Source organism: Taurulus bubalis, assembly GCF_910589615.1.
Source record: "Taurulus bubalis genome assembly, chromosome: 7".
Taxonomy (NCBI): domain Eukaryota; kingdom Metazoa; phylum Chordata; class Actinopteri; order Perciformes; family Cottidae; genus Taurulus; species Taurulus bubalis.
The window spans coordinates 20565788-20576904 of record NC_136595.1 but is presented as its reverse complement, the minus strand read 5'-3'; the positions used below and the strand labels follow the sequence as shown (position 1 = coordinate 20576904).

General features: G+C 44.3%; 1 protein-coding gene across 2 annotated transcripts in view; it reads left to right on the top strand.

The window, feature by feature from the left end:
* Positions 1–11117, top strand: part of elavl4 (ELAV like neuron-specific RNA binding protein 4) — a gene marked incomplete at both ends in the record, with an annotated part of 70049 nt that overhangs the window by 42758 nt on the left and 16174 nt on the right. For both annotated transcript variants that reach the window (XM_079220898.1, XM_079220897.1), the window contains 2 exons: positions 3319–3422; positions 6926–7079. In XM_079220898.1, the coding sequence (XP_079077024.1) occupies positions 3319–3422; positions 6926–7079 (258 nt within the window). The remainder of the gene's footprint in view (positions 1–3318; positions 3423–6925; positions 7080–11117) is intronic.

Below are 11117 nucleotides of genomic sequence, written 5' to 3'. Positions count from 1 at the left end.
ACGTTCACTTAACGGTATACAAACTACAACCCATGAACAATGATGCATTCACTGGTTAGCTGCCAGCCACTCCACTCCTCGCTGTCCTGCGGCGTGGACTCACTTTAACGCTCGCGCTTGTTTGTGTGCGCCTCTGTCATTGAGTGATTACATGTTTACTTGCAAGTGTGTGCACATGTGTGTACATCTGTGTGAAGCGTTGGCGTTCCCCACCCATCCGTGCAGCGGCCAGGCAGTCTGGCGGTAGTTCCCTGCTGTTAGCTGCTCCGTAGCAGGCTGGAAATGGTTGGTGGAATCCCCTCCTGGAGCTTTCCTGATGCTGCAGGCAGATGCCTCCCTCCGTCTCCCCTCATCTCATCGCTCACCTGGGGACTGTTACCAGCCAGCGAGCTTGGTCCCACCCTCTTTCCTCCAGCCTGAAGGCCCTCATCCTTGCCAAATAGGGAGTGAAGAAGAAAGTGGGGGCGGGCGGCAGATGCACCAATTGCGCTGGATGCATACAACATACGCGCTCATGAGTGAAAACATTATTATGGTCACATTTGTTTATTATTACATTTGTTGTAACAAACACATATAGGCCCGTCCCTCCCCTGCCCCCGTCACACAGCGGCAGCGCCCATGGCTGCAAGTGTGGCCCCATTTGGCTGCCTGGACTACTCCATGAGTGCCAAGTGTCTCGGTACCATTAAGCACCAGCCAGCCCATCTCGATTGCCCTGCATGAGTGCTCTTCGCCAGCACACTTCATTGTCAGCTAACCCTCTGGTAGCTGCGCTTGTCGAACCTCACATTTCTTGTTGAAGATGAGGGAGCGGGGTGACCAAGGTGATGGGAAAGTGGGAGGCGAGGGTGGAAGAGGAGCGCTACAAGCGGCAGGCTCTCAGCTGTGGCACCCATCTGGAATTTCATGGCAGTGTAAATTGATTCCATGCGCCTGTGAACAGTTACAGTTTGACATGTTTGCTAAAATATTTTATTCATCGGCATTGTGTACACTACTAATTTTAGAATACCGTTCATGGCCCCCCCATCATGGTTTATTGGCAAAATAAAGCTACATGCATTATTTCACTTCAACCGATTACATTAATTAATTTAGCCACATGTTCTCTTTATCTTTATTATTCGTGGTCTCTTGTGTGTATTCACTACTTAATAAAGAGGACACGCCACAAAGAATGATTGTGTGAGGTATATTTAAACTGCCAAACTTAACACCTGATGTCAGCTGAGAGTCAGGGAGGAGGAGGAGGGGGAGGAGAGGAGCGTTAGTTAAAAATAGCAGTATTCTCTCCAGGATGGCAGGTTTTTAATTAACAATAGAGAGCGTCTGATAATCCACAGTTAATCCAGAAGAGAAGAGGGAGGAGAGGAGAGAAGAAGAGAAAATCATCAGCTGTTTGATGTTAGGACTACAGGTCCCTCCTGGCCCTTCCACTGCTCGCAGCTGAGCTCTTCTGCGCTGTGATATCCATAGCCCAAATGTATTTATTTTGTGAAACAGCCATGCTCCATATTTTGTGATTCACTTTGTCTCTGACTAACCGCTGTCTGTTCCCATTAGCGTGAATGTGTGCATGCCGCTCCTCTTAAACTGACTGGGATTCTCTTCGCGCTTGTGTGTGGCGTTAGTGGATCGGGGCTGTTTGTTGAAAAGTAGCCGACTGAAGGCCGTGATGGCTGGAGGCGTCTGCTTAAAGTCCTACGCCTGTTGAAAGGCTTGATCTGTCGGGGAAACACTGGGAGATGTCAGGCCTGCTTCACACTCAAAGGGAGTCTGCTATCTAAGACAATTTAGCTTAGAGGGAAATGGGGGTGGTGTTTTTTTTCTCTCTCTTTTTGTGCAGATGCAAAGACAGTAACAAATATGTTGTTTGTTGGCAGTGTGATACTTATTTGCTGGGTCTTGGTTTTACTCTCATAATTCAGGGAGAATTTGACGCTAATTTATGATTTCCATTTAAGGCATTCAGTCAGTGACACTTCTATCTTAAGCGTTTTTAAATAAATGCATTACTAAATTCTAGTAAATTCCCTCAAGCTGTAAGATCACCAATATAACAATTGTCAGCACATTCCCTATTCATAAGGTTATTATCATGACGTAAAATATCCGGTGGAGATGTTTTTATCTTTTTATTTGCCCTGGATCATCTCCTGAATGATAGTTTGAAGATCTTTTAGGTCATTGCATAGCGAGTAGTAAAAAGGGTCTCTGTAAGGGTACAGTATACAGATCTGGAAAGGGGCCGTCTCATCCATAAAATGTTGGAGAGTGCAAATCTGCAATGCTGTGGCAACTGAACAGGCTTCACATGGTTGACAAAAGTCACACCAAGACTCTTGGCGCTCCGGGCAGGAGTCACTGTGATCTTGTCAGTAGTGATGAAGAGATGTTGCAAAGGATTTTTCAAGGAAAAGATGTATGATACCCTAGAGGGTGATGGACGGGAGCGAGGCCTGGGTATCATTTTCAGTTTTAGGAGGAACAAAGGCATCAAACTCTGGTCATCAAAACACACTGCCATATTAATCAGTAGTCTAAATGTAACTGGAGCTTCTTGTTCTTTGACTACCAGACAGCAAATTTGGCCTGAAAAATGAAGCCAGTGCTTAAGTGTTAAGCTAAACTTGTATTCTTTCTAATAGCCAGCAGGGGGTTGCAAAATTAAGTCCGATTGTAAAACACAGTTTATGGCTGGTCTCTAGTTTTTTGGGACCATCATTCATAAATGATGGTCCCATTTAAAGTAAAATCGACAATAAGCAAAGTATGCTTTAGGGCGTGGCCACCTTGTGATTGACAGTTCGTTTTACGCTCTGGGAGTTTTCCATGTTTTCATCTAGAACTTGAACCCTTTCACAGTGTGTTTTCAACCCATGAAAGTTAATTGTAACATTTTGGTCACCTAGAAATGTCTGTCTAGCTCGACCCTCCCGTGTTACTTCTGGTTGCAAAAACCAAGAGGGTCACGGCCAAAATGCTGAGTCTTCAAAACAGCTGTCCACAAACCGCTGGGTGTGGACAGTCTGTGTAGACGACCATCAATTCAAAAACATAATAAAAGTTGCCATGTTTGGGAGAGAGAGAATTAATAGTCAATATGAAATATGGTACCGCATTCCAAATTTAAAAGTGTTCATCTCTTTAAAAATAATGAGGGGTGTCTCTCTGTCTCCCCTCAGATCTTTTAGCATGGATGATGAGTATGAATTAAGATGGTGTCTTGCTGTCAGTGAGCAATTTGAAGAAACAAAACAACTGAATGGAGCAACCATTTTAAAAGTTTTTCTTTCCCTCTTTCTGTCATTTCAGGACAGAGTCTGGGGTACGGCTTTGTCAACTACATCGATCCAAAGGACGCAGAGAAAGCCATCAACACGTTAAATGGACTCAGACTTCAGACCAAAACGATCAAGGTAACTGACACAATACAACACCTAATTACAACACACAATAGTTGCTTCCCATACAAATACATAGCATCGTTCAACGGCTAGATATTTGTAAAGTATAACTGCAAAAGTATAAAAAATCAATTGCTTGATGATTGATAAAAATCCTAAGATTTCATATCAGATCATGCTAAACTTAAATTATAAGGCGGCTTTCCTCTTTCTCAAAGCCCCTCTAGATAGTGATTCTGTTTGTAAATGAGCTGGAGGGAAAGACGGGATTAACATGCATGAGCCTCAAAAAGTAAGGAAAAAAAGGCCATTTAAATCAAAGAGACACATTAAAAAGCTTGTGACGATGGCCGATATGCTAATTACTTTCTAAATGTCAAAATGTAAAGGTGAAATTATATATAGAGAGTGAAAAGGGAAGAAACACATCAATCACTGCATATTTTCCGGAATAATTGAGGGTTCTGTTATTGAATTTTGTTGGTGTGACTAACGTGCAGGTAAGAAAGATAAATCCCTTCTCCAAACATTGTTAAACATGTTTTAAAGACTGAACATTTAATATACTGACAACAAGTTATTGCCTTCATATAAAAGCAACACACATCAGATTTCACACTGATCTTGTTTTCTCCTCTCTTATATCCTCTACTATCTGTGCCTGCCGATATGTTGTTGCTTTTAAACTGGGCAGTAATTTGTTGCTCCGTGGTAATCCCTGGATTCTGGCTTTCTGTCATCCGATCTAATCTAATCTGATCTAATAGGATGGGATTATCTTGTAGTAGCAGATAGGCAATCCCTGTGAGAATCCCTCTATTCCTCAGACAACGTGCATTGCCTGGCACGGCCTTGTCTAATTTATGCCACGGGGGGAAAAAAGAGTGCATGTGCTGTGTTAGTGAATACAAGTGTGAACATTTTGGATTGTTTGATGTGTGATGTGTGGTGATTTGATGGGTGGATCAGTTTGTGTATTGTCCACGTGTTTGATTCGTCTCCCTAAGCAACTATTGTGTCTGTATGACCCAAATAAACCGATGTGTATATGAGAGAGCACACGTTCGGCACTGTGCTTGATAATAAGAGCGCTGCAATACAGGCAAGCAACTCAGCCAACATGGAGACTTAAAGGGAAAGTGGGCTTTCTCCCCACATACAGTGGAAAATGTTGAAGGTCATTTACGCAGCATGGAATACATGTGGTCTTTATTGAGTGTAGCAGGCAGAGTTCACATATTCTCACTCACACTCTCATGACACAAGAGGTTGCCTCAAGTTGTTCCGCCGATGAAGGCGGTCTTCGTAATGACAGAAGACAACTCTGCATCTCTGTCTGGCGCTCTTTCACACTTCATTTCCTCCCTCCCACTACCCTCTTTCCCAGCGTTCTCTCTCCACAACAGACTGAAATACCCTCAAGCTAACAAGGTAAATTAAAAGGCAGCATGGTAATTCTAAAATTAAGCTTGCCGCTCTTTCATGTCACACCCTTCCCAGTCTCTGCCACGACACTTGTGAGGAAACGCTTGGCCCAGAGATTCACATGCTCTCAGGCGATGTGCGTCTCCGTAGTGCCTTTGAGTTGGTTTCGCTGCTGCGGTTTCCTCCGCCATGACACCTCAGATTTAGTCAGCGATGGCTGCGATGCTGCTTTCCCTCTGAGGTGTGAGGGGAAGCAGCATGCCAAAGGTGAGAGGAGCTCACAGTGACATGCATGCACATACATAATCTCACACACTTTTTAAAACTTTTCTCCACACACAGACACACTTCTGTTTCACACACGCGCCACACCACACTTGTACACAATAGCGCTCACAGCTTGAGGAGGTGTTGATGGATTAGACATCTGGAGTTGGCTGACAAGGGGAGAAAATGAGGGAGCGCTGCACAGAGGAGAAAAAGAGGAACAAAAAGCAGCAGAATCTGGAAGAGAGAGAAAGGTTTAGTGAGGCGGCGTGCAGGAAGGAATAAGAGGGGGAAAGATCCAGGCAGCAAAGGAGAGCGATGCAGAGAGGAAGAGGAAGACAGAGGAGCTGAGCGGAGAGGCCAAAGATAAAGGATGTGTGAAAGGAAAGTGAGACGTGGGGAGAGCCAGATGTTCCCAATCCCCTTCTCCCACCGTTAGAGTGCAGCAGGATTTCCATGCTGTTGGTAAGGATATGACTGCATATCCACCATATTTGCCTTACTTTAACCTTATTTGATGGCTTATGTCTCCACATGTCAGAGGTAAGGAAAGCACTGCGAGGGAAAGCTGCTCCAGTCAGCAGCAGTAGTAATGGGATTTAGGCAACTTTCGCTCGAGCAAAATCGTGTCTGCACATGAGGATGTTGGGGGACAACGTTTGACAAGTGAAAGTTCACTGGCGGAGAGTTGCTGCTGGGAGCCGCACACGGCACAATATAACCAGTTATCCAGTTCTCGCCATTTGCACCATTAGAGATGACATTCATCCACAGTATTACTCAAGGTTGAAGTGTGTGTGTGTGTGTGTGTGTGTGTGTGTGTGTGTGTGTGTGTGTGTGTGTGTGTGTGTGTGTGTGTGTGTGTGTGTGTGTGTTATGGACATGGGGATAAGTGTTTCTGTATGTGTGTGGAAAGAGGAGGAGCAGTAGCGTGTGACAATGAGTAGTAACATGAAGTCTTTTTTCTCCCTCTGTGAGATCCAGGCGAGAGTTTGCAAGGGCAAGACTGTAATGCATTTGATGTGCTTGTGTTCATTTTTATGAGTGTGTGTGTATGGTTGCATGTGCTTTCACAGCATACTGTAGGTAAGAAAAATCCAAAGGGACACAGAGGAAAAAACTATTTACTCCCAGTTCTAATCTTTGAGAAATTCATGGCAGATGCTCTGCAGAAGAGAGCATGTTGGAGGTTTTACTTGTACTGTATACCTGCTTAATGTAACTAAACTCTGAATCAGTCTGCAGGATTTGCAAGACTAAAGGCCCTCGGTTAAGATCTTAAAGGCTGGTTACTTACTATTAGGCTCATTGCTAATCAAATCAAATCGCCAACTGAAAAAAGACAATATGTGAAGTCTTGCCCTTTTTTTCCATTCTTCACCTCAGTATGGTGGAATCGATTGGGTGAATGAAGAGTATTTTTGGTCAGAGTCCTAATACTATTAATCCTGTTCCCCTGGTGACCAGAGCTGTCCTTTCAAAGTAAAACACCTGTTGTTTTTACTCAAGGGAACAAAGTTTCCTCCGCCTCCCCCAGCAAGCGACTCAAGTGTTATCTCTCCAGTGTTCTAAGCAGCTAAATCTTTTCCTGACAACGATAATCCCCACGGAAAGGTGTGCTGAGAAAACAGTCACATTTTCCTCCCTGTGGATCCAATAACCCGCACCCCTGCCCATCCAAAACACACACATCCAAAATCCTTGTACCTCTCACGCTTTAATCTTTTTTAGATTTAAACCCCACAGGAAGTTAATGAGTTATACAGTACTGGCGCTCCAATTTCTTTACACAAGCCCTCTGACTCCGTGTCTTTTCCCCACAGGTGTCATATGCACGACCCAGTTCAGCCTCCATCCGTGATGCCAATCTGTATGTGAGTGGCCTGCCCAAGACAATGACTCAGAAGGAGCTGGAGCAGCTCTTCTCCCAGTACGGACGCATCATCACCTCCCGCATCCTCGTCGACCAAGTCACAGGTATCCATGGGGCAGCGCCTCCTCTCTCTTCACACTTTCAGACGGACACGCACACACGCACACACGCACACGCACACACACACACACACACACACACACACACACACACACACACACACACAAGCACACACACAAGCACACACACACACTGTATGCATACATCAATACACTTAGTTTCCCTGATATCGTCCAGCTGTTCAAATGCACGCTGATTATTTTTTTTTATTTTTATAAACAATTATGGTTTGTTAAATGTCTTTGCGCATGTATACTATTATACCCAGTTTGCACCACATAAGTCATCACTATTGACACATTTGTAAATCCCTTAAACACACCTGTGTGCATCTAAATCAATAAAGAAGAAGAAGAAGATATTATTTCTGCCTGTTGCTCAAGGAGCAACATATTCTCTTCAGCCAACAAAGATGGCAGCTGGAAGTGACATATATCTCTGCACTTGTCTCTGAAACTAGAAATAAGTAATCTCAAGTGTCACATTTAACTCTATCGTTCATATCCACACACAATGTGTTGATTCGTCGGAGTACTGGACCTTTCTTTACCTTTGCATAAAAGGAGTGTAAGTAAATGAGCATGAAACGCATGAAATTTGACAGAAAATGACATACTGAAAACATTTGCTGTGTGTGTGTGTGTGTGTGTGTGTGTGTGTGTGTGTTAACACATCGTGAAGGCAGAAGTACTTGAACAAACGCATAGCCCATAGTCAACCAAACTAAAGCTGACGTGTAGCAGCATCCAAAAGGTATTTGTTGTAATATTGTAAAATATTTAAACCATATCGCCCAGCCCTATTGTCCACCAAGCATTGACTAGGGAGTGAGTAAGTGACCCCAATAGCAGATTTTATGTCCATGACCCCAGCTCAGGGCGCCGTTGTAAAAACAGTGATTACATGAGAGACACAAGCTGTGCAATATACATGCTCAATTACACATTCCACTACATCCAAAACACAAGAATGAATCACATCAGTCCATTTTATTGCAGAAGAACCCCTCCAGCGTGTCTCTTAGATCCATTTCAGGGGTGGTGTGTGCCTACAGGCTGCAACCTGCTCCAGTGTTATGTGCAATGTGTACTGATGAAGCAGAAAGGGAGCAGCATGCTGTAAGCCACACTCATTTGCCTAAGCAGAATAAATCACTGCTGGCGGTGGAGTGCACGCCTGTCTGTACACACTGAGACAGGAGGAGGAGAGAGGGCGAGAGGGGAAAGCAGAGGAAAGGAAAACAAAGGAGAGGAGAAAAGGAGACAGGGGGGAAGGCAGACAGGAAAGAAAAAGCAAGTAACAGAGGGCATGCATGAGCAGCGACGTGGAAGAGAAGAAATGAGATGAGGGAGGAAGCAATGGAAGAGCTAGGGAGGGGTCCAACGGAAGGGAAAGGTGAGGGGGAAAAAGGGTTTTTTCTACCCTCATCAACACACATGAAGAGGAAGTGTGCACATCTCCTTCAGATCTGTCTGTCCTAGCAGCCCTGCCACCATGCTGCATAGACCCAAGGGACTCTCTGCAAAGCAACACGGGCACGCAACATACCAGCAAAGCCACCGAAAGCACACATGTTCAACCACAGCCACATGCACATATCTGATTTTTTGTTTCCCAGCTTCGGCCACAAGCCATGAATAAAACAAAGCACCACACGACACGGGTGGTACTGGTCACAGGAAGGCACGGTTTTCATGCATTGAGTAGGTTGTGTTCACAAGAGACTGAATAATGAATTGTGTTCATTCTTGACTGGCACGAGGATCATTTTAAAGTGAGAGCGTTCTCATGAGCGTGTCCAGATAAAGTGCTGCATTGGTTTTACTTCTACCATTGGGAATAAGATGAGCACCCAGATCAAAGGAAAATGCTCGGTTGATGGAATCAGTTAACTTAGTTGTTCCTTCTCTCATCCTGAGATTTAATTTAGGCTTGGATAAAAAACATTGGTGGTTCAAACCCTGATGTCAACAACAGCAGCAAAATCAAATATTTACAATGATATATTCCTCATTTACCATGTTATATTTTTAAGACATTTTCAAATAATTTAAGGGGAAAAGCCTAATTAATCTAAATTACTCACCATCTTCCAGCCCAACTTCTTTCATCTAATGGTGCTCGTGGAAAGTGCTATCGGCTGGCCTTTGGTGCCAGATGTCGCCACCTTCAATCGAAACGTCACCTGACCTAAAAAGTTTGAACTACAGCAACCATTACCAGACATCCAGTTTTTCTCTTGCAGATTGCCGACAGTGGATTGGGCAACACTGGTCAGTTCTTTTATACTTAGAGAAGGAGGTGTTTTCACACTAAGCCTGCTAACACCCTCAACTACAGTAATTGCTGTCCTCACTAGCACCCTGCCTACTGTACCTGCTTTAAAACTGAAGTACACACACATGCGCACACACAGAGACGCAAAGATAATAATAAGAGATGTTCTGCAAGGTGTCCCCAGAGGGTTAAGGATCAGCAGGAGAAATGTTAATGATCAATTAGATGTTGTGAGTTGCTGGTGATTAAAAACATGGAGGACTTTAGAAGGGCCCTGAGAGTAGTCTGCCGACATCATTGACTCATCTTTTTCTTCTCTCAGTTACTGTACGGGCATACGCACACAACACACATACACACACCCACATACTCGCTGCCATTAAGCGAGAAATGGGCTGCAAATTAAAACTCTCCTGTGACTGCCAAAAATGTAAGTACAGAACAAGAAAGGAGAGGCAGAGAAAGGATGGAGAAAGAGGGAGACACAGGCATATTGTGTCGGACTGGTTTGTGGTCCAGTATTTTTTTTGCTATATACTGTATGTTGTTGTTGTTGTTGTTAGGACGTCATTATCATGTGGTGCCTTGAAGTTGTGTCACAGGTCATCAATGACTCACCAGTGCCCCAATGTTTATTGCATTATGAGCCTAATCAGTGGCTGAAATCCAATTTACTCAACAATTCACTGTTTCTACTGAAGTAGGAGCTGATTTGAGGCACACTCTGACATTGTCCACAGAAATAGAGTGGGCTGTAGAAACTAGTGATACACAGACTGAAAATACATAGAGAAAGCAGTGCTACATGAAGTTGTTGAAGGAGCGGATGTTCTCCAGTGACCATCGGCAGATGGGCCGATGATCCCCCAGTTCCAGCTCTGCTAAATTGGGAACATGAAGTCTGTTCTCTAATCGACCTCCTCATCAACAGGATGCTCCCTGCAGTCACTCTTCTTCATAAAGACAAGAAGGAACTTTAGAAACATCGCTGTACGCATCATTCACAGTCCGAAGCAGCAGAAGCTAAATCCACTCAAACTACCAAATTGCCCGAGAGACTCAGCGAGCGAACACAACATTGACTTGACAAGGATATCTCTCCATGTCTTCCTCCATCCCATTGGCCTTCTCTATCCCTTCCCGAGTCTATTGATTCCTTCTGGATGGATAAGCATAGTTTGTCTCTTTAGCGGTGCAAATAGCTCTGGCCGGATTCTCTCTCTCTCTCTCTCTCTCTCTCTCTCTCTCTCTCTCTCTCTCTCTCTCTCTCTCTCTCTCTCTCTTCTCTCTCTCTGTCTCTCTGTGTCTTTCTCTCTAACCTTCAGGAACGGCAGCCAGGCCGTGATCTTGTGCTCCGACTGCTGGTTTCAGCTAGCCTCAATTTGAAACACATATGATATCAGGGACAGCTTTTGGATCAATATTTGGTTCTTCCGAGTTCTTCATCCAGGACCTGTATGCGGGCAGAGGTCAATGCGGACCTGATCGATGTACAAGTACAAGTACAATCGATCTACATACTTGGCTTCTACAAACGTTGGTCCTGATGTGAAACCAAATTGCTGCTCAGTGTGTGTGAGGATCGGCTGTGAAAAGACTGATGCCGAGCTCCCCTTCATGTGGGATGGAAGGTAGCAATGGGAAAAATTCCCATGGCAACGAGACACAAGTGTTCATGGCATACAACTCAAGATTGTGATTGCCAGTGTTACTAATAACAAGTGTGCTTTTGCACACTGAATGAA